The 24,846-nt window shown below is 40.4% G+C and overlaps 1 protein-coding gene across 2 annotated transcripts in view; it reads left to right on the top strand.

Moving 5' to 3' along the window:
• LOC134790946 (uncharacterized) overlaps positions 1-24,846 on the top strand; it is a 211,998-nt gene that overhangs the window by 128,185 nt on the left and 58,967 nt on the right. For both annotated transcript variants that reach the window (XM_063761968.1, XM_063761967.1), the window contains exons 4-6: positions 13,777-13,959; positions 15,022-15,216; positions 15,834-16,010. In XM_063761968.1, the coding sequence (XP_063618038.1) occupies positions 13,777-13,959; positions 15,022-15,216; positions 15,834-16,010 (555 nt within the window). The remainder of the gene's footprint in view (positions 1-13,776; positions 13,960-15,021; positions 15,217-15,833; positions 16,011-24,846) is intronic.

Consider the following 24,846-nt stretch of genomic DNA (forward strand, 5'->3'; position numbering starts at 1 on the left):
CTTTTTAGTGGCCCAAACTACACTCAACAATTCTTTTTCAATCTGTGAAAAATTTTTTTCTGCACTGGTAAGACTTCTTGATGCATAACATACCGGCTTGCCCTGCTGCATCAAGCAGCAACCCAAACCGTCCTTACTAGCGTCACATTGTATTGTCACAGGTAAAGACACATTAAAATTTCTTAATACAGGTGTTGCACTTATGCATTTTTTTATATTACAAAAGGCATTTTCATGTATTTCTGTCCAAAGCCAACCCACATGTTTCTTCATTAATGTTTGTAAAGGTGCTACTAAATCTGCCAGATTACTAATAAAATTTCTTAAATAATTAACCATCCCCAGAAAAGATTGCAGTTCAGATTTATTAGAAGGGCTTTTAATATTTAATAATGCTCTTACTCGCTCTGGATCAATTTTCATTCCCTCTTTTGAAAACACATGACCAAAATATTTAACCTCCTTTAATTTATATTGAAACTTTCTTTTATTGAATTTTACATTGCTCACTCTGGCTCTTTCAAACACCTGTTCTAATATTTTATCATGTTCATCTTCATTATCAGCACAAATCAACAGATCATCACAGTATATGACCACACCAGGAATGTCACCAAAAGTTTGTTCGCTATATTTTTGAAAAATTTCAGGAGCTACTGACAAACCGAAAGGTAATCTTAAAAATTTATAGCAACCAAAAGGACTACTAAAAGTACACAGATCTGTTGAGTTATCTGTTAATCTAATATTATAAAAACCATCTGACAGATCAAGTACCGAAAATACAGATTTGTTACTTAACTTTGTAAGCATTTCTTCTAATTTTGGAATGAGATGATATTCCCTTATTAATACCTTATTTAATTCCTGTGGGTCGAGACATATTCTTAAATTACCATCACTTTTCTCTATTATTACAAGATTACTTACAAAGGATTTCGGATGTTCGACTTTCTCAATAATTCGCTGCTCTTGAAGACTCTGCAATTTACAAGCCAGACGCTCCCTTATTGCATAAGGAACTCGCCGAGGTGGCTTTACTACCGCCTGTGCGCCTGGTTGAATGTGTAGTTCGAGAGGTACTTGAAATTCCCCGACTCCCTGGAAAAGTGACAAATTTTTGTTAACAATAGCCTCCTTGTTATTAATATTAATGCTGTTAATGCTACTACTTTGTAGTAATTTTAATTCAATTAATGAGTTTAAACCCAAAATTGGTTTTACATTTTTCTTAATTATTATGAACTCAGTGTCAACTTTTTCATATTTATTTACCCCAATATTCAATGTTATTTTCCCTAACGGCTTAAGCCTATTACCCCCAAATACTTCTAATATTATATTTGTCTCAGACCACTTAGGATTTTCATCATTGACAATCATTTTTAAATCTTTTAATGAAATGACATTTACCTGAGCCCCTGTGTCACATTTAAAGGTTACTTGTTTATTTTCAATGAACAAATCTGACAACCATTCATTATTATTAATCTTACTAGTATTTCCTATAGAGTGAACTAACTTTACTAGTCACAAATCATGTACTAGGTTATTATCCTCAGTATTTTCCACTTCAATTGATGCTACATTTTTATTTTTACAACCCTTAGCAAAGTGGTTTAATTTTTTACATTTATAACATGTTTGACCAAATGCTGGACATTCAGATGGTCCATGTTCAAGATTACATTTCAGACACCTATAAAACTTACTATTATACCTTACGTTTTTCTTAGTATTATTAAAATACTTAGCTTCATGCTTAGGCTGACTTGACACAAGATCAACCGACACAGGTTCTTTCTTCTGGATCACCTGTGCATGTTCCTTCGACAGCTCAGCGACTCTGCACTTATCCACAGCTTGATCTAGAGTGAGGTCCTTATTTTCCAATAATTTCTGTTGCAGCTTTTTGTCCCTGATGCCCATGACAATTCGGTCCCTCAACATTCTGTCTTCTAGGTCTTTAAAATTGCAATTTTTTACTAATTTCCTGATTGCAATGTAGAAGTTGTCAAAAGTCTCTCCATCTTCTTGTTTTCTGTTATTAAAATTAAAAGTGTTGATGAGTTCATTTTGCTTGGGTTTGAAATATTCATCGAACAATTTGAGCAAATCATCAAATTTTGTGGTGTCTTCCGAGCCCTTTATTAAGTTATAATACAGTTCCAGTCCTTCTTGTCCGATACAGTTCAATAAAATTGCCGACTTTCTAGCCTCACTCACATTTGTTAATCCAGCGGCCGTAATAAAAATCTGAAGCTGTTGCTTGAAATTCGTCCACTTTAATAACATATCACCAACTGAATCTAATTGCAGCGGTGCAGGCATTTTAAATTTTATACCCGACATTATTGCTTCTAAGGCCTTTCTTGTCCTCCGTATTTTATTATTCAGAATAAATCTTCGTATGTTCGATTGACGACTGCGCCATGTAATGTTTAGTAATAAAAACCACTTGCTGCTGACACTGAGTTTTATTAAATTAATTTTATAATATCTTTACAGTCTTCAAACAACATCCATCTATGAGTAAGTCCTGTATGGCTCCCCATAAAGTTACCCAGTTCATTCTCCTTCAACAGCGTCTGTACTTAACAAATGCCGCTCGCTGTCACTGTTACTTCCATATGCATTGGGTCATTATAAACAGTCTGTAGTTGCGTTTCGTTACAAACATACATTACTACACAACCAGGGTTCAGCATCAGCTCTATCTTGGGTACTACTCTCCTAAGTGCTCATCAAGACGAGTCGGATTATTTTGTGTTTCTCCCTCTCCCTCTCCCTCTCCCTCTCCCTCTCCCCTCACTCCCTCTCCCTCTCCCTCTCTCTCCCTCTCCCACTCCCTCCTCTCCGCCTCTCTCCTCTCCCACTCCCTCCCCCTTCCCTCTCCCTCTCCCTCTCCCTCTCCCTCTCCCCCTCCCTCCTCTCCCACTCCCCCCCATCCACCTCTCCCCTCTCCCCTCCCCTCTCCCTCACCCTCACCCTCTCCTCTCTCCCTCTCCCTCTCCCTCTCCTCTCCCTCTCCCTCCCTCTCCACACCCACTCTTCCCACTCCCTTCCCTCTCCCTCACCTCACTCTCCCTCTCCCTCTCCCTCTCCCTCTCCCTCTCCCTCTCCCTCTCCCTCCCTCTCCCTCTCCCTCTCCCTCTCCTCTCCCTCCTCTCTCCCTCTCTCCTCTCCCACTCCCTCTCCCTCTCCCTCTCCTCTCCCTCTCCCTCTCCTCCCCTCTCCCCTCTCCCTCTCCCTCTCCCTCTCCCTCTCCCTCTCCCTCTCCCTCTCCCTCTCCCTCTCCCTCTCCCTCTCCCCTCTCCTCCTCTCCCTCTATCTCCTCTCCCCTCTCCTCCTCCCCTCTCCTCTCCCCTCTCCTCCTCTCCCTCTATCTCCTCTCCCCTCTCCTCCTCTCCCTCTCCCTCTCCCTCTCCCTCTCCCTCTCCCTCTCCCTCTCCCTCTCCCCTCTCCCTCTCCCTCTCCCTCTCCCTCCTCCCTCTCCCTCTCCCTCTCCCTCTCCCTCTCCCTCTCCCTCTCCTCTCCCTCTTCCCTCTCCCTCTCCCTCTCCCTCTCCCTCTCCCTCTCCCTCTCCCTCTCCTCCCTCTCCCTCTCCCTCTCCCCTCTCCCTCTCCCTCTCCCTCTCCCTCTCCCTCTCCCTCTCCCCTCTCCCTCTCCCTCTCCCTCTCCCTCTCCCTCTCCCTCTCCCTCTCCCTCTCCCCTCTCCCTCTCCCTCTCCCTCTCCCTCTCCTCTCCCTCTCCCTCTCCCTTCTCCCTCTCCTCTCCTCTCCCTCTCCCTCTCCCTCTCCCTCTCCCTCTCCCTCTCCCCTCTCTCCCTCTCCCTCTCCCTCTCCCTCTCCCTCTCCCTCTCCCTCTCCCTCTCCCTCTCCCTCTCCCTCTCCCCTCTCCCTCTCCCTCTCCCTCTCCCTCTCCCTCTCCCTCTCCCTCTCCCTCTCCCTCTCCCTCTCCCTCTCCCTCTCCCTCTCCCTCTCCCTCTCCCTCTCCCTCTCCCTCTCCCTCTCCCTCTCCTCTCCCTCTCCTCTCCCTCTCCTCTCCCTCTCCCTCTCCCTCTCCCTCTCCCTCTCCCTCTCCCTCTCCCTCTCCCTCTCCCTCTCCCTCTCCCTCTCCCTCTCCCTCTCCCTCTCCCTCTCCCTCTCCCTCTCCCTCTCCCTCTCCCTCTCCCTCTCCCTCTCCCTCTCCCTCTCCCTCCTCCTCTATTTCTATTTCCACCACCACAAGAATGCATAGATTGTCGAATAGTGCGTTATCTACGCCCGTCTCAAACAGGATAGATAGAGTTAGACCAAGAAAAATCTGCAGCGATTTTGAAAGCCCACGCAGTGCAAGTGTTTTTCTGCCGTCATAATCCCGATAATTCACAACAAACACCGATAACGAACTCTTTCGACCATAACTTTTTTTGTTTTTGACTTTCTCGAATAATTATTTTTGCACCTTACAGCTCTCGTGATTATGCGTCTTTTGAGCCTATTTTTTAATATCATATCTTCACAACTTTCCGAGATATAAGGGGATCGCACTTTTTCGTGAAATCGGACCGTATACTGGAGCGAACGAAAAGACATTTCCAATGTCAAAACTGTCGCTCGAAAAATACCGAATCCTGGATTTCCCAAGAGATATTAAATATTAAAGCTTTATTATTCGACTGTCTTAATTTCGAACGTAAGTTCCCTTTAAATGATGCGTTAAAAAAATGCATAGATAAGTTGAAAATAAAATATAATCATGCGATTCAACAAAGCAAAACGCAATTTTACTCAAAACAGATAGCCGCGTCACAGAACTCGTGTAAAACTATGTGGCAAGTAGTAAATAAAGAAAGAGGAAAAAACATACGGCCTCCTACCGACTTCACAGAACTCGTAGTAAACTCGCAGGGCGTAAAGTATAGCACTAAGAAAGAAGCGGTGGATGCCATGAACGCTAGATTCGTTGATGCCGCGATAGCATGCGGAGCGCCCCGCGCTGACCTTGACCGAGTGCGCGATCAGCTGAGTGCGGTGCGTGCGCCGACTGACTGCTCCATGCGACTTACCCGTTTTACCTGCGCTGAAGTTTACAATATAATAACGGCCCGAATACCACATAAAACGAGTAAAGACGTATATGGACTGTCCATGGAATTGTTAAACACAATTGCCTCTACTATAACACCTGTTCTCACTCATATGTACAACTTATGTATTAAAGAAGGATCGTACCCTAAGTCTTTAAAAATTAGTAAGGTGTCCCCTCTTTTTAAAGGCAAAGGAAAAACAGAAAATATGGATGGGTACCGGCCAGTATCCATCATTCCGGTTGTCGCTAAGGTGTTAGAAAATGGATTGTGTTGCCGACTCACAACGTTTTTAAACTCGACAAATGCAATTTCCGACCGCCAATATGCGTACAGGTCCGGCCGCTGTACCACCGACCTAGCACGCGAAGTCGTACGCAGGGTCTTGGATGCTCTGGAGAGTAAACAGCAAGTAGCGATGCTCTGCTGTGACCTCTCCAAGGCTTTCGACGTGGCCGACCACAGCGTCGTCGCGGCTAAGCTGAAACATTACGGCGTACGTGGAAATGCTCTTAGCCTCCTCACTGACGGTCTGCGCGGTCGATCGCAGGTAGTCGTGGGAGATGGAGGGTTATCCAGGTCGGACCCGCTGACTACAACTATGGGTGTGGCCCAGGGATCGTCGATCTCAAACATACTGTTTTCCCTGATAATTAATGATCTCCCCGAAGCAATAACGGCGGCCGAGATCTTAATGTACGCTGATGATGTGGCGGGCATTGTAACGGCACCAGACGAGAATAGCCTGCAGACCCGGCTTAATGACGCAGCAGACCAGTTATCACGGTGGTTTCGTCTGAACGGCCTCGCGCTTAATTTGACCAAAACGCATTTTATTCACTTCCACGTTGGAGGCCGCACACCGAGGTCCCTTAAGGTTCAGTCTGGTGGCGTATGCATGCAGCAGGTAGATATCATCACGTTTGTGGGCTTCGAAATCGACCGAAAACTATCGTGGGCCCCGCACATTGATAAACTTTGCGGGAAACTCGGTGGTGCTTGTTTCGCGCTTCGCCGCCTGGCTCGAGTCGTGCCGCGGCACGTAGTGCGAACCTGCTATTTCGCAACCATTCACTCACAGTTGCAGTATGGCACAGAGTTGTGGGGGCGCGCAGCGGACTGGCAACGCGCTTTCCGACTCCAAAAAAGAGCTGTGCGCGCGGTGATGCAGGTGTCTCAGGATACTTCCGTGAGGCCCTTCTTCAAAGAACTGGGCATACTGACTATGCCGTCAATACTAATACAACAGATTGCTATTTATGCCCACATTAATCTACACACTTATAAAAAACGCGCAGACTCAGCCCGTCCGCTCCGATACCCAAACAGGCTTCTGCCGGTTAAGCGACGACTTGCGAGATCTGGGAAGATAACACACATCATGTGTCCAACTGTCTATAACAAGCTGCCAGTATCTATAACCTCAGCTCCTTCTGTAGGTTGTTTTAAAAGAAGACTTAAAAGTTGGCTTCTCGAGCACACATTTTATAGTTTTGAAGAGTTTTTAAATGTTAAATTATAAATTAACGAATAGTTAATCAAATTTATTTTTAATACCTTTATTTAAATTTAATAAATTGTAAATTATTTTATGTACACAATTGACATGTAATATTATTAATATTATAAATAAAATGAATATGAATATGAATATTCTGTTGCTTGCAACATCAGATATTTCCATAATGATTTCCATGAAAAAGACCAAAATGTTATCAATGATTTTCCAATCATACCAGAAGGTTAAGAAGTTGGCAGATGACCGGACGAGTTGGAGATTGCTCCACCAACAGGAGCACAGCTCTTAAATATAAAGAAGAAGATTTTCCAATGTAGATTACATAAAATTACGTTGAATATTTAGGCAAATGATTGACATACCAACCCTCGTCAAGTAAATACAGTTAATCGCAGTTATGCTAACCCATCTGAACTATACAAAGGTCCATATACTCGTAACTCAGCTTATTAGAGACCATATTCCCAACCCACTCCGAACATCGACGAATCGAATTCTTACATAACCAATTAAAGGGGCTCCCTTCAGATCCGGGGCCTAGCCTAAATGTCAATCGTTGATTACTTACTAACTTACTTGATGTAGGTACGATTGTCATTTTGGCTACGCTCTCGGATCAACAGAGCTTGGACAAAAATACATTCCTACGTCCGGCTGTTGTGCTCTGCAGGTCACATTTCTCAACCAATTCTCGTAAAAGTTTGTGAGGTGGTTATATTTATAAGGATTTTTTTGCTTGATTTCGTTTTCGGAATTTTCCAAAATGGTGGAACCATGGCGGTTCGGCTGGTCTACTGTTCAGAGAGCTAGTCTCTAAGAAATCTAATTGCGTCTGCGTCTATGTAACCATAGTTAGAATACGTGGCCAGCTATTTCAGAGATGCCCTAATCCCACTCAAATTCTCCTAAACTCGACCTAATCCGGCTCCGATTTGCATAATTTCCACTATAATTCCAATTTATTCGTATACACAATGTCTTAAGAGCCATGTATTTTCTTTAAAGATTACGTCTCTTTTCATAGAATTTTGCATCAGTTTGGCGGATTTTGCTCTTATATACCTATAAGTGTTCGTGGTTTACTATTAATGATATAAGCTGCTTTGGGCAGGTTTACTCGTTTGCTATAGAAAGATGTTTTTCAAGTCCGAATATTTAGTAATTCGATACGATTATCCTTCGATGGATTTAACGACGATCTTGTCGTCATTATATGCTGCTTTTGTTTCTCTCTCATCTTATGTTATGTTGTTTATTATGAAGTAGGATAGCTATAGGTACGAAAAACAAAATATTTGGAGAGAAACTTACATAAGTACTTTATATAAAATGTACAACTCGATTTAAACACCGGCAAGACCATTCTTCTACTTTTAACTTTAATTTTGATCTAACTAACTTACTAAATCTAACTAACAAAATCGCTAGAACACCACCACCATTTACACCATTTTAGTTAGGTACCGCTAGTCGTAAATTTAGCCATATCTGGGAGGCTTAACGTCCATGATATATTTCAAGGCCATTGAACATCTTCGACACGGTTAACTGTTGATTTGAACCTTATTACCCCATGCTAAGGGTTACCAATGGTCAGTGACTACTGCCTATGTCCCTATTGGTATCTGAGTACTGTCCTATCGAAGCAATCTATATTTGAATCTGTCGTGTTTCCTATTCGGGATATTTGTGGAGGAAAACTACTCATAAATCAAATGCTTCAGAAAATAGCTTTGCTACGGAATATTACTAGTAGGTTTTCTATAGGATATTGGTGACAGACATGGTAATATATTAGAGAACCTTTGAAATTGGCTCAGAATCTATAAATGTACAAGTATTTTTTGACGACCTCCTAGACCCTGACTCCGAAGCAGGAGGTCCCGTGTTCGAATCCTGGTATGGGCATTTGTCTAGTTCCCACAACACAAGCCTTATTGAGCTTACTATACCGAGGGACTAGGTCGATTTAGGTAAAATTGTCCCATTAATATTTATTAATTTAAGTATATAATGTAGGTACGTGTAGTGATTATTTTGGATACTTACCTAAATATTGTTCTAAACTTAAAAACGGAACGATAAGGATACTTGCGGTGCATAATTACGGTATATGATTCAGGTACTCTACTTTTCACATATAAAGCAAGTATCGTAATACATGCAAACATTTATTTAGGTTTAGGTAAATTGTAGCATTAAAATTGAAAAAATAAAAATGCTATAAATTATAGCATTAAAATTTAATATAGGCCCCAAATTAACGCATAAGATGCCTACATTTCTGTAAAAATAATCATTATGAAGGTGAAATTTGGAAGCTACTTATGAAAGTATATTTTAATGTTTTAATGGAAGTTAAATGAATAAGGTCTACGCGATTGAAGTCGCGAGTGAAAACTCTCTCTCAGAAAGCTTGCTCATAAAAATAAACCAAAATGTTCTCTATTTTGTATCTTTAGATAATGGCCGTGTTTGTGAATAGGAATAGTTGCGAAATATCCCTCGTAAATCAGACATTTAATAGCCTCGCTCGAAAAATAACAAGTAGGTATGGGTTTTGGGAGATTTGTAGATATTTGACCTTAGTCGTAACGTAAACAACACTGTGATTTCAGCATTTTTACAGTTGGACTTGTTAGTTATATATGAGCTTTTAAAGTAGGTACATATATACATGGTGCTACTTTACTGCACTAGTGCAAGTTGGTATCGTGGTACCCTGTATAAAGCTAATTAAAGTGAATCTCACGTAAAAGTTAATAGTGTGTTCAAACAACGGTTAGGTATCCTAATGTTTGCGCCCTTGCAATATCAATAGAAAGATTAGGCGAAGAAAGGTCGCTGCAGAAATAGACGCGCAAGATGTTGAACAAACTTTACAAAGGAACTTCAATTTTTTTAAGTACTTACATACAACTGGGGAACTAAATATTTGTGCATTTTTAAACTAGTCACACTACCATATTTTGTACCTATGTAAATTATAAAACTATGTAAATCACACGCTTAACATGTCTAAATAACCAGACATCGTAAATTTTATAGCATTTTCGGTGCAGCGGAGTGGAGATTTACCCAAAACTATGTCCAGGACATACGGCTCGATTCGGAAAATGAATTAGTTTTCTACTAGGCTTCAACAAGTTACGATACGGATAATTTAAAGATATTTATAAGATAGATATGTCAAATTTGACGTTTCCGCGATTCTGGAGGTCCTCTTGAACGATTTCGACAAGTTATGACTTAGATATCCAAGTCACATCTAGTCGATATCTAATGTAAATCTAGTTGATCTCTAAATCGTCTCAAGATCTTGTGATTATCTCGAAATTCGAATAGGCCTGATAGACGTTTGAAAATTTTATTTAGTTTTACTATCTAGTCTTAATTCGTAGCATAGACTTGGTCTGCATATAGTTACGCGTGTGACGGACTGAGTTTTGTGATTTTTCAATTTTCATACTAATCTGGCTACCTCGTTCACACAATCCAGACTGTTCAGGATCATTCTCAAATATGTCTGTGGTATAATTGCCGCGGCCCATACAAAATGTATGAAAAGAGTCGTGGCAATTAGACCTAACCACAGACATATTCTCAGAACCTTCACTTGATAAAATATAAAATAATTCATATACCAAGCAATATTGAACCGATTCACAAAAAGTTGAATGTTCGAGTCATCGTAGCTTTCGTGTACAATAATTTTCTCACAAGACGTAGCTGTTTTCCTCTACGCCGTATGGGTTTTGGGAGATTTGTAGATATTTGACCTTAGTCGTAACGTAAACAACACTGTGATTTCAGCATTTTTACAGTTGGACTTGTTAGTTATATATGAGCTTTTAAAGTAGGTACATATATACATGGTGCTACTTTACTGCACTAGTGCAAGTTGGTATCGTGGTACCCTGTATAAAGCTAATTAAAGTGAATCTCACGTAAAAGTTAATAGTGTGTTCAAACAACGGTTAGGTATCCTAATGTTTGCGCCCTTGCAATATCAATAGAAAGTTTAGGCGAAGAAAGGTCGCTGCAGAAATAGACGCGCAAGATGTTGAACAAACTTTACAAAGGAACTTCAAATTTTTTAAGTACTTACCTACAACTGGGGAACTAAATATTTGATGTGCATTTTTAAAGTAGTCACACTACCATATTTTGTACCTATGTAAATTATAAAACTATGTAAATCACACGCTTAACATGTCTAAATAACCAGACATCGTAAATTTTATAGCATTTTCGGTGCAGCGGAGTGGAGATTTACCCAAAACTATGTCCAGGACATACGGCTCGATTCGGAAAATGAATTAGTTTTCTACTAGGCTTCAACAAGTTACGATACGGATAATTTAAAGATATTTGTAAGATATATATGTCCAATTTGACGTTTCCGCGATTCTGGAGGTCCTCTTGAACGATTTCGACAAGTTATGACTTAGATATCCAAGTCACATCTAGTCGATATCTAATGTAAATCTAGTTGATCTCTAAATCGTCTCAAGATCTTGTGATTATCTCGAAATTCGAATAGGCCTGATAGACGTTTGAAAATTTTATTTAGTTTTACTATCTAGTCTTAATTCGTAGCATAGACTTGGTCTGCATATAGTTACGCGTGTGACGGACTGAGTTTTGTGATTTTTCAATTTTCATACTAATCTGGCTACCTCGTTCACACAATCCAGACTGTTCAGGATCATTCTCAAATATGTCTGTGGTATAATTGCCGCGGCCCATACAAAATGTATGAAAAGAGTCGTGGCAATTAGACCTAACCACAGACATATTCTCAGAACCTTCACTTGATAAAATATAAAATAATTCATATACTTACCAAGCAATATTGAACCGATTCACAAAAAGTTGAATGTTCGAGTCATCGTAGCTTTCGTGTACAATAATTTTCTCACAAGACGTAGCTGTTTTCCTCTACGCCGTAGCCGTAACCCGCAGCTACGGCCTTGCGAGTTCAAGGCCACTGCTACGGCACGAAGGCTCGAGCGGCAATTATTACTGGATTTATTGCTACGAAACTAAGCTGTGACCAATAATGGCGTATTATGTTTTATTCTTTTGTGTTGTTAGTTGTGGTGCTTTTATTATAGGTATTGCTAGAAAACATTCAATGAAAATTGTTATTTTTCTTTTATTGTACGTAATTTTCTTAATTTTTTTACCACGTACATGACGTACATCGTATTCTACTAAGCATAGGTATTAAATTTGTTTTTGATAAATCAAACTCAAAATAAAGAGAAGAGAAAGGTTGGCCATTTAAAATAAACTACAATCAGAACGAAACTGGTAACTTTAACATATCTTCTATTATTAATATGTAAAGCCTACTTACGTATTTTAATGTGTTTGGACGTATATAAGGGCCATACATACATACCCTTGTCTACGCAAATTGTGTAAACTATGCTAGCTGCTAATTACTAGTGATGTACCGACTATTGATTTGGCCGACTAGCCGACTAGCCGACTAATCGGCGCTCGAATGGCCGATTAGTCGGCCGACTAGTCGGCTAGTCGGCCAGATCATTCGTTTCGTATAATTTCAGGTGAAAAACAATAGTTTTGCTCCTTTGGTTGCGCTATTCATCATATTAGCTTGGCTAAAAGGTGTTCTCTACAGGTTCAAAGACCTATCACAAGAATCCTCTATCAATTTCTGTCTTTCTTTTATTTTGCGATCCTGAGCAGACCGTCAGTATAACTTGTAGGAGGTATTTCCAAGGCTCTATTTCCCGTACGTAGTCGCCAGTTAAGAACCTATCCCCTGTGGTCAGCGTCTTTACGAGCAACGTGCCCTGTTTATAAGTCTCTAAATTTTGCAATAACATTAACAGTTCCCCATGGCTCCACCATTTAAAAAAAAACAATAACTAAATAATAATAAAATCATTTAACTATAGAACTTGGCCATGAAATTACACGAGAATCAGTTGAGATCGACCTGTAGAGGAAAACACCAGCCCACCAACATACGATAACGATCAAACGGTCAATATTATATGAACAAAAGTTTTCGTCTGCACCCTGAATAGGTATTTTGGTAAAATAGACATAAAACATATGGCAAATATCGACTGTTGATTTTCTTTTCCTAATTTTCTTTCACTAATAAAGTGCCGACTAATCGGCCATTCTTGCCGACTAGTCGCCGACTAATCGCCGACTACAAATGTGGCCGGAAAGTCGGCTTTCCCGACTAGTCGGTACATCCCTACTAATTACCCTTAGAGCATTTAGTACCTAACTGGAGACGTCATGGCTGTCATTTTCTGTACAAAACAGTCCCGATTTTTGCGGGGGAGGGACGTCAAATGTATTGCTATTTCTACATGATTTCTACGTAACGTTCAAATAGCCATGTCAGTCCATACAAAAGTTTGCACAATTGTGCAAGGTTTTCGGCAGAGGGGTAACCAGTTATTAAATGCTCTAAGTAGTCTAAGTAATTACCCAATATTAACTTAATACTAATATTTATTAGCAGTTTGCAACATTGCACTGCAGTTGGGCATCTAAGTCTCTTTAAATTTCTTTATAAATCATAAATCATCATAAATCATCTCATTTAATCTCTCTTTAATCTTTTCGACCACGGCCAAATGCCTCGCTGCCGAGGCCAAAAAAGTAATTAAAGTGAATTAAAAAAAGTTTACCGTTAGCTACAATTTCTTAGCCGTAGTTGCGCAAAAACTTCAGCCAAGTCTTACTTAATAGCTCAAGGCTATCGCTACGGTTGCCAAGCACGAATCTAGAGTTAGACTAAGATAAGTCTGCAACGATTTTGAGAGCACACGCAGTGCAAGTGTTATTTTATTCGTCAAACTTTTATGAAATTATGACGTATAAATGACACTTGCACTGCATACGCTATCAAAATCGTTGCAGACTTTTCTTGGTTGGTTTTGGTTTTTTTAGTTGGTTGGCTCTATTTGATTTTCAGTGGGGCTGGCAACCTGTCAACGGTTTGCATAGATGGCGCCATCATAGCTTGCCCCTTTTTCTATGAGATTTGGCTTAAAAACTGGCGTCCAGGGCATTAAAAAAACAAAAAATTGACATAATTCTAGGTATTGACAGGGCAAGCTATGATGGCGCCATCTGCTAAATACTTCGACCGGCCAACCCCATTCAATGATGTATCTTCTTGTATTTTCAGACACCCTCTCTATCCACTACTGCAACCGCGAGGTCGCTATAGGTGTCTCCGGCCCCGAGAGCGAGGGGTACATACGGACCCCGGGCTACCCTAACTTCTACGTGGGCGACGAGTGTCGGTGGAAGCTGGTGGCGCATCCAGAGCAGAGGATACGGATATCGCTGCTGGATGTCAGTTTGAAAAGTAAGTACATACGGATCCCGGTTTCCCCTTTTCTTTTGTTGACACGCATTTCTTGTACGCACAACCATAGAATAAATAATAGTAGGTACTAGGTACAGAAGACTCACTCTCTAACAAAACGCGTCTGTTACGATCAGCACAGATATGGCCGCTAGGTGGCGACAGCGCCACGCGCGGCTTACGGCTTTCCCCAAAATTGGGGCGGAACGGATGTACTTTTAGCTACCTGTAGCAAAGCGACGCGGAGTGAGCCACGCCTTGGCACAACACAACCACAACAAAAGAAGAATATAGGCCCCGTGCATGAACTAGGGGGGGCAGCATAGGAGCCGTCAGATTTTTGGCGCGAGGCGTAAATGTGTCGTTTATGCTTCCGTCGTAGCCCACAAGATGGCTGAACCTACTATGCACAAGGAAACGTACCGACGATAACGGTGGATGGTAGCACTTGCTTTGGCAATGTACATGTGCACATAATGTTTCCGACTCAGGCACAAAATGGCAGACCCTCCAACGCGCACGGTCTCTATATAAGCATTTTTGACATTTCTTTTCCGTCTTAACGGAAATAAATGCGTCCTTTACACGAGCAATGCAAGTCGGCCGGCGAGCTTCACCGAGGTCGGACGCATGTCGGTCGCGCAGCGCTACTCCGATCTTCGTAAAAATGAAATATTCAATAAACGTTGAGCTTTGGCTCCATACATTAGGAACGGAATCTGAGGTTTACTAAAATGGTGCGAGCTAGCGGGGAGGGAAGAACTGGCGGGGGCGGCATACGAATGGCATTTGCAGCCTTAGTATGGCCCTTAACACGAACTGTTCCAGATTTATCGAAAGAAAGAAAAATTAAGAATCGAAAGTAGTATAAAATAAAAGAACCATACAACCACCTTTCGGTCGCCGTTACGACACGGTGTCGACGCAAAATGTCTTTTCTGGTCACAACTCCGGTCGCAGTGTCGTCGCCGTTACGACACCTTTACCAGAAATGGCCCGACGCAGACACATTTTGGTCACAAAGTGTGGTCATAGTTTAAAACCAATGCTTTCCCATTCCAGGTATCGGCCCGTTCGAGAACGAGTGCTCCGACTACGTGCTAGTGACGGACGGGAACGGCGACGCGCTGCTCTCGTCATGCGACCAAGTCGCGCTGCCGCTGCGATTGTCGTCCGCGACAAACGCAGTCCACGTCACGGTCGAGACGCGGAGCGAAGGAGCGTATCCTAAGAGGGGCGTGTTGTTTCATTATAAGAGTAAGTGTCATGAGAACTCACCTGTGACCCGAAATAGGCATTTTAAATAATTTAACCGTTTATCGCGAAAAATAAATAAGTTCAACAGGTAGTTGCGCAATTCATTTATATAATAAAGAGAGTGAAATAGCTCTAAATAAATTTAGTTAAGTAAGTTTAATAGCTCTGAGTGTTTAGTTAATTTACACGACATACAAAATTGCAAACACAGCTCAAGACAGTCAGTGTATTTAAATTTTACTTCTGCTCAATCTGCTTCTCTCGCTTGTACTTAACGTAAGGCTATCTATTGAACACAGACCACGGTTTTCTGTGCTATTGAATCAATCTATCAAACCAAATTCTGATGAAACCAAGATCAAACGAAGGTTAGCGCCATCTATGCGTTTCTTTCTTGCGTAAACATTGCGGCAACTTGCCGCTATTTTAACATCACCTAGCATCTTCTGACTGCAATTTAGCATGCTATGCTACAACGAATATAAATAAAAAAAAAAAATTTTAACGTTAGTGATCTCACGAACAAGAATATACTGACTTTAAAAATATTAACAAAATAATTGTTACATAATTTTGATAATTTTACTTACAGCGCCATCTATCTTCCCTCCCCGCAGGTATAGGCTGCGTAACGCTGCCAGCGCCATCCGACGGCTACCTTGTGTACCGCAACGAGGACGTGGCGCACTACATGTGCAACGTCCGTCATGTTTTCGCTGACACGCGACAGAGGGCGCGGGTTATATGGTGCTTTGACGACAATAGATGGAACGACACTGTGCCTTTGTGTGTTGGTGAGTTGTTGAACTTTTATTTTTATGAGCATTGAAAGTGTTAATAGAGTCTGTGCACCACAGACCCTAATACTTTGTATAGGAAGCGTCTTAAGAGCCCATCAACCGGAGTGATCAACGTGCAGTCGTGCACACTAGCGCCACTGCTAAATAACCGTGATTATTTCAATTTAACGATAGGTATTTAAAAAACCGGCCAAGTGCGAGTCGGACTCGTCCCACCAGCGCGGCAACAGAAATATGTATATACGTCATCTGTGAAAATCTCAACTGTCTAGCTATCACAGTTCATGAGATACAGCCTGGTGACAGACAGACGGCAAATCAAAACAGGGGCAAAATTAGATGTACTCGTAGTCTAAGATTTGTTCTTTTTTTACTTCCTCCCACCTGTAAATTAGAAGCTAAAACCGTAGCACGTACCACTATGTATTTAACCCGTGCGGCGCTGTAAGAGCGCTACCTTAATGGCGCTACCCACTGAAAATAGTGAAATGATTATATATTATTATACCTAACTACCAATCCATTAGAATCTATATTCTCGGGCATTAAGAATTAGTATTTGTTATGTAGAGCACCTTTGTTTGTTTGGACTTAGTCTCTAGAAAAATAACAAAACCTAGCTTATCAAAACAATTGATGTCTGTTTTTTTTTGTGGGTTTGGTGCATTGTTTGTAAGCAATAAGCACAATAGCGAACTAACGACTAACTGGCGCCAGTTACCTTTGCCCGACTCAATTCGTCCCAATATAAAAGCAAACAATTCGATTGTTCTCTTTGTTTTTTTACAACCTTTCTCATAACAAAGAAATGCAACCAACAAATTGCCTTTGTGAAGGACTTTGTCCGCTAATGTAATGACTAGAGAGACAAAGGATCCATTACTTCATTTATTGCTACTAACTTACTCTATAAAACCAGGGGAAATTGATAGCAATTATGTAGTTACGAGTAGGTACATTCCTTCATATATAAAGTTAATACTAGAGAAGGGCCGAATATTCGGTAATTATTCGGTATTCGACATATTTATTATTACGTTCGTATTTGGCCGAATATTTCGGTTGGAACTGCCGAATATTTACCGAATAAATTTTTTTTTAAATTGTGTCCGCTAGTCAGCGCGGTTGCACTTCGCGATCAGGGGGCCGATTTTTTAATTTCTACCGCTCGATTTCGTGTATTTCGTTCAATAATATCTCCACTACTAGGCATTTAAATTCTACTAATAGAATTTAAATCGAGTGGTCAATACCACTCGATTCCAAATTTCGATCGCTCGTCAGAAATCAGATTTTCGCCGTTTTCCACCTATTTTCGAATGACGAAATCGAGCGATCGAAATTCAAAAATCGGCCCCAGGGTATGAGACGTTTCCGTTTCTTTTCATAAACATTCCAGGTCGGGCGGGAGGAGAAAACAAAAACACGTTATGAGTACAGACCACGGACCAGAATGAACTTGCCTTCAGCGTTTTAGGCAGGTTTAGCCCAACCGATTATTCGGCCGAATATTCGGTTCGGTATGAGCTGAACCGAATATTCGGCCTAATATTCGTATTCGGCAAAGTCCATATTCGGCCCATCTCTAGTTAATACGGTCGTATTTTTCCTTTCTGAAAACTAGACTGGCCATTTACAATCATACGTCCGTCAATAACAAAAATAAATACTTTCATAAAAACTTCTTTTGATGTTTCGCTTTCGAACTAGGAAGACCGCACATGCGCATACTGAAAATCGCTCCACTCTTTCACGCGCCTTGAAATACGGAACAAATGAACGTGACAACTACATTTGTGTGCGTCAGCACTCAATTATTAACGACAAACGTCGTATGAAGCGAATTTAAACCGTAAATCATTCTAAATAGAGTCGTAATTTGATTGTGATTATTCATTATTTTCATCACGCATTGTAGGGGTTCGCGTTTCGTAAATACAGGATAGTTCATTCGTCGCTCAGCCGCCGAAGCGTCAGTTCGAATTTAGAATTGCTGTGAATCGCGTCATCAAAACACGTGCGAAGTGAGTTTTATTATTAATGTGATTCTAAAAATATTTTCTAGAAAGTGTCCGTTATCTGAAAATATTTTTGAGTGTTGTTAGTGATAATAAGTGTAGTTTATATTTGCGGAATTTAAAAACACGTGTTCGAAAGCGGAGCTTTCTTTCTGTAGAAGGGCGCAGCGCAGGGTATTGTTTTGAAGGCTAAGTAAGAGTTTGCATGTGTGGACGACATTAGCCACATATGATATAAAATGCGTAAATATGTAAATAGAGTTAATCATGGCTTTAATTAACAGAGCTAATTAACAGAGTTTGATTTCCTTTTCATTTAATATACATAAGTACCAACATAATCCCTCTGTCAATGGATTTAACGGGAGACTGATTTCTGTTTATACCTATTACTTACCCTTAAGTCTCGCTGATTTTGGTGTATCTCGCGGTTTTCCTCAAATGAAATACTTACCTACATAATTATTTTCGATTCATATTTTATCAGTAGGCAAGGATAATTCAGAATCGATGGTAGTTATAACTCTTTATCAATGAATTGTACGAGGTCAGTTGAAATGATAAATTTAGTGATAAGTTGACCTAGGTCCTACAAATACCTATTTGGTACATTCTACAAACCTACTGCCGTATTCGAACTTCAAGATATTAACAAGAGACGACACGTACTAGATCCATTCTAGATACGTTATAGTTTAGATATCAACTAGTTCTCTTTTGCAGCGCAATTCGGGCAACCAATGTCACTTTTACGTTAGATAGAGTAAGATATCTATTAGATGTGAATTGGATCTCTAAGTCATATCCTGTGGAAATAGTTCGACAGTATCTCCAGAATCGCGTAAATGTCAAATTTGACAGGTTAGATCTTAAACATATCGTTATCGTATCTTGGTGATGTCTAATAGATTATGTCTATTTCAAAATCCGAATCGGGCCTGTTTCCTTACTCGGCTGCAGAGAAGATGGAGATTATGTAGATTTGTATGTATGTTTCCTTGCGTTGCAGCCTAAACGGCTTGATGTAGGTATTTTGAAGTGTGCGGTATCGTTAGTAGAGTGACATACGATAATTAGATATGTAATCAGTGTTGGCCGAACGTTAATTGGGATCTCGGAAATGGCTCTAACGATTTCGATGAAATTCGCTATATGGGGGGTTTAGGGGGCGAAAAATCGGTCTAACTAGGTCTTATCTCTGGGAAAACGCGCATTTATGACTTTTTATATGTTCTCCGAGCAATAATTAAATAATTTAATTCTGTTACTTTTTAGCACAACCCTTTTTGAGCTTACTGTGGGGCTAGGTCAATTTGTGTAAGAACCCCACAATAATATTTATTTATTTTTATTACTTATTTATTTATATTTTGTTTACAAGGTAGCTTGTTAGCAGTTACAACTTTCGTCCCCCCGTTAACAAGATTTAATGACGCGATTAAAGTTAAAAATGGCGCTAACAGCTGTGCCACTTCTACAACAAACCGTGATTTTTGCGCGTTATTTGTCTGTTCGCTTGCTGTATCTCATGAACTTTTGATGTCGCTATTTAAAAAAAAGTTACTTAGGTACCTATATATTTAAAAAGTGGAGGAGAACAATATAAATTTGAGCTCGGGTATATTGTACAATTTGTACAGCAAAGCTAACTATCTATCCACCAAATTCTATCGAAATCCGACCAACAAAAAAATTGGTAACAATAAAAATCGGCCCACTTATACACATTTTATGAAAACGCCCTCAACCTTCTAGGTACCTACTATAAATGAGGAGTGTCTTTTCAATAGAGCTTTTTTTGTATGGTGGAGAAATAGACCCTTTTGAAAAGACACTCCTCAATTGATCTACAAAATCCATATTTCAATGTACCTACCAACGTCGTCAACAACTGTGCTTATTATTATATTACTAGCGACCCGCCTCGGCTTCGCACGGGTAATGGTGACATTCCATTTCTAAATGCAGCTGCAATACTGTCAATTTTACTATGGAAATTGACAATGACAGCGACGCGTTCAGTACAGGTAGTGCAGCTGCGGTTAGAAATGAAATGTTACCATAAACCTTAATACCAATGATATACATATCTAAACCTTCCTCAAGAATCGCTCTATTGATAGGTGAAAACCGCATGAAAATCCGTTCTGTAGTTTTCGAGTTTATCGCGAACATACAGACAGACGCGGCGGGGGACTTTGTTTTAAATATGTACTAGTTAAAAAAATCGCACGGGTTCAAAAATTATACACTTAAAGCGTACTCAAGAATCACTCTATTGATAGGTGAAAACCGCATGAAAATTCGTTGAGTAGTTTTTGAGTTTATCGCGAACATACATGTACACAAACAGACAGACACGGCGGGGGATTTTGTTTTATAAGGTGTAGTGATGATCGTCAACAACAGTGCTTATTATATTATGTTAACGATAAACCATGACTCCTGTACAATTAACCTCTGGTTGATAGCTCTATCTCCGTAATGACAGTAACGGAAATGGACGATTTATTCAACGAGCTCTGATGGAATCCGATGCGGGCGACTGTACCGTTTATCAATGTTGATAAGGTAATCAGCTGTTGTTGATTATAGTGTAATTTTATTACATTATTGAACTATTTGTGAAGGTTATTTACTCAATCATAATTGTCATATTTACAAAAGGTCGCTGTTCATCAAGCTGATTTGTTTTTCGGCACTTCTCAAATTTGTTTGAGAAGGAAAAATGTAAAATTCATGGCGCTTACACGTTTAGATCGCGAGATTCACACTCCGCTTCTATGGTTTGTTGTCAAAATAACAACAACTCATGGCGCAAAATACTGGTTCTTTGTGCCAGTTCCATACGTAGGAATAATACCTAGTTCAATGTTTTTCACTAAGTTATTACAGAAACAAATTTTCACTTAACTAGGTAGTCTTTATTTATAAAACACCGATTCCGGAAAACTTTGTATGACATTTTACTCATTTTAGTCTCTAAATGCGGTCAAGAATACACCTTTAAACTGTCGGGTCTCACCAGACCACGGTGTATATCAACTTTTACATCGCTTAAAATGAAGGCTTGTAATGTTCCGTGACTAGAAAACTGATTTTGTATGGCAAGTCCCGGGAATTCCCGGTTCCGGGGTTCCGGGACTGATTTTGTATAGAAAACCAGTCCCGAGAGCACACCCTATGCCCCACGTTACGGGAAGTCATTTTAGAACTAGAATGGACACTATAGTTCAATTTATTTGACCTTTAACAGGAAGCTGGGTCCAGCGAATCGTCACGTTTATTGTATCTTAAGGTGCCGTTCGGTTTCAGGCTGCACTAGCGTTACTGCTGCAGTATTGCGGCGCGACATTACTGCAGACTAGTGATGGGCCGAATATGTATTTTGCCGAATACGAATATTCAGCCGAATATTCGGTTCAGCTCATACCGAACCGAATATTCGTATGGGCTAAAACGCTGAAGACAAGTTCATTCAGGTCCGCGGTCTGTAGGTGTTTGTTTTTGACCTTTCTCCTCCCGACGTCCCGACCGACCGGGAATGTTTATGAAAAGAAACGGAAACGTCTCATACCTGATCGCGAACTGCATCCGCGCTAACTAGCGGACACCCTTAAAAATTTGTTTATTCGGTAAATATTCGGCAGCTCGAACCTGAACATTGAAAAATATGCCAAATTTACCGAATACCGAATAATTACCGAATAATATTTATAGGGGAGATGTGGGTATAATGGTCCCTCGGAGTAAAATGATTCCCCATCGTATCTGAGCACCTACTGGTGCCATCTATCTAAATATGCAATAAACGTATGCCCCGTGACCCCGCCAGTTGCCTCTTAAAGTGTCATGACGGTACCAGCATGCAGTGAGATTTTATTAGGAAACAATTAAAAAATATATGTCTAATCTACGGTATGCCTATTTTCCGAATTCCATTACTTTTAGCATGTTACGTTTTATTCAAATTGTGTTTCACTGTCGGATCTCAATGATGTTTAGCTATAGCTAAATGATGTTTAGCTATAGTATAAACATCGTTAAAGTATACTTTAACGATGTTTATACTGACGCAAGTTTTTTGAAAGTTATATGTTTATCGAAGTTTACAAATTTGGTGTTTGAGGTAAAATGATCCCTATTCGTAGGCGTAAAATGATCCCTGGTATCATTTTACCCCCTAAGAAATTTACTATGAGCATTTCCTGTACAGGCCATAACCATATCATGTCACGAATTTAAAAGTGCGCAAAGCCACTTACTTCCGAAAAAATGACCTTAGGAAGAAATGCTAAGGGCTTTAATGCGATTAAATTAGGTATGGATTGCCTTTTAAAATAGCAAGCAAAATCTGTGCACGGCATTAAAAATAAGGCCAAAATAGAAAAAAAAAAGCACTCATCTTCTGAAAATAAAGAAACTGGAATCGACTGACTTAAATGATGACGAAGAAATCGTGATATTACAAAGGAATCATCTGTGATTATTTTAACTCTACCCTAGGGATCGTTTTATACATACCTATGTATAAAATGATCCTTTACTGAACCTTTAGAAAACATAACATAATTATTTAAATATATCAGTCGGCAGTAATGTAATGTCGCGCTGTTGCAGTCTGAATCCAAACGGTACCTTTAGAGGTACGTCGCATTCTGAATTGCTGTAGGTTGCGGGCCTTAGACATCGGTTACACGCTAATTCTGGCGTCAGTTCAATCCATCAGTCTGGTCAGACTGACGGGAAAATTATCGTGTAACACGCGGACTAATGGACTGATGGTCTGGACTGATGAAAATTTAAATGTTTAGATAATATTCGTCAGTCCATTTTGAATGACAGAAAACTGATAGGAGACTGATCGTGTAACCTGTTTGTGTCATTCTCGCGTCAGTCACCATACTCGTATTAGACAAGACTAAATGACTGTGTTGCGTTCTGTGTCCAAACGGCGACTGTGTCGTAATTTTATCAGTCTGTTGTCAGTCTGGACTGATCGTCTAACCGTGTCCATTTTCCATCGAATAGACTGATGGACTGAACTGACGCCAGAATTAGCGTGTAACCGATGTCTAACTTGCCTTGCACGGGTTGCGCTAATTTAGGTGTACAATCCGAAGCAAACATGTGTGCGTATTGGCGCATGTGCTTGGTCCCTTTGATAATGTATGATTGGTCCCTTGTGTTTTGAGAGCGATTCGAATCCAAAAATACCTTGGTTCAGGTCATGATTTCTAAGCCTTGGACATTACGCGGCTTGTAAACTAGGCACAAGGGAACTTTAAAAACGTTTTCTCAAGACAGATACGTTTACCTACATGTGTCCTTCAGACAGGTTAGGACAGGATATAGCCCTACGTCCATGAAAACTATGCCTAATCTGCGGTTCTTGCTGCACTAGCCATCTTTTGTGACTAGTTTAAGGTCAAAACGTTTCGAGAATGCCTATCTAGAAAGGTCAACACGTACTTGACAAATTCTAGCGTCGAGTGGCCATTATGGCTCGTTTAGCGCTCATACAGCCCTAGTTAAACCTTACAGCCGGGTTATTGCTGGTATTTCACGATTATTTGTTGGTAACAACTCTGTAAACAAGAAATGGCTTTTGATAATAACTATTTCACTATTCTTTGGTCATAAATATTAGGGTGATGGACAATAAGAAAAATCGATTTGATCTTTCTTGATCCTGCGTTGTTTCTGACAGGTCACGAGTAGATATTATAAAAACTATTTAATGTTTTAAGCACAAACATCTCCGAAAGTATGCCAAGTTTTGCATTGTTGACCTGCATTTATAAAAACTATGCCTAATATACGGTCCTACTTGCACTAGCCATCTTTTGTGACTAGTTATGAAGGTCAAAACGTTTCGAGAATGCCTACCTAGAAAGGTCAGCGCGTTCTCGACGGATTCTAGTGATGAGTGGCCATTATGGCTCGTTTAGCGCTCTCATACAGCCCTAGTTAAACCTTACAGCCGGGTATATTGCTGCTGGGATTTCACAATTATTTGTTGATAACAACTCTGTAAATAAGAAATGGCCTTTAATAATAAATATTTCTCTATTCTTTGGTCATAAATATTAGGGTGATAGACAATAAGAAAAACCGATTTAGTAGGTATTCCTTGATCCTACGTTGTGTTTCTGACCGGTCACGGGTTGATATTATAATAGTTATTTGTACAACAAGAGATCAAAGTTGGATATTTCTTCGAGTGCTTATTTTGAGTCCCGTGCAAGCGAAAGATTCTATAATTGTATATGTATTGCTGGTGTTTCACACCGTTTTGTTAGTATATGGCAACCTAACTATTTACTGTGTCTGTACTTATTTAAAAGTTATCAACTTCTTCCCGCCGTGTACGGAATTATTTCAATGAGTGTATTTTTATTAAGGAGTTGGAAAATGGAGTTCGCCCGCTTAGTAACTTCTGCTGCTGACTGTAAGTACATAGAATATATCCATAACTCAGGAACAAACATCTGTGATAAATACACAAATGATTCGAACCCGGGATTCGTAGACAGGGTCACTTCTGACTAGGCTAGGAGGCCGTTAAATATGGGAGTGAGACAATATTGCCACGAATTAAAACGTACATAACCTTAGGGGCCCACTGATTAACAGTCCGCCGGACGGTATCGGCCTGTCAGTTAGAACAAAATTTTGACAGTTCAGAACAACTGACAGTGGGCCCCTGGCTTACGGCTCGGCCATCGAGCGACTTGCTCGGTCGCAAGTCGCTCGATGTCGTGGCCGAGCCGTTAGTGCAATGTCTGTTAGGAATAAACTTTTATTACGTC

Source organism: Cydia splendana, chromosome 5 (genome assembly GCF_910591565.1).
Source record: "Cydia splendana chromosome 5, ilCydSple1.2, whole genome shotgun sequence".
NCBI lineage: Eukaryota > Metazoa > Arthropoda > Insecta > Lepidoptera > Tortricidae > Cydia > Cydia splendana.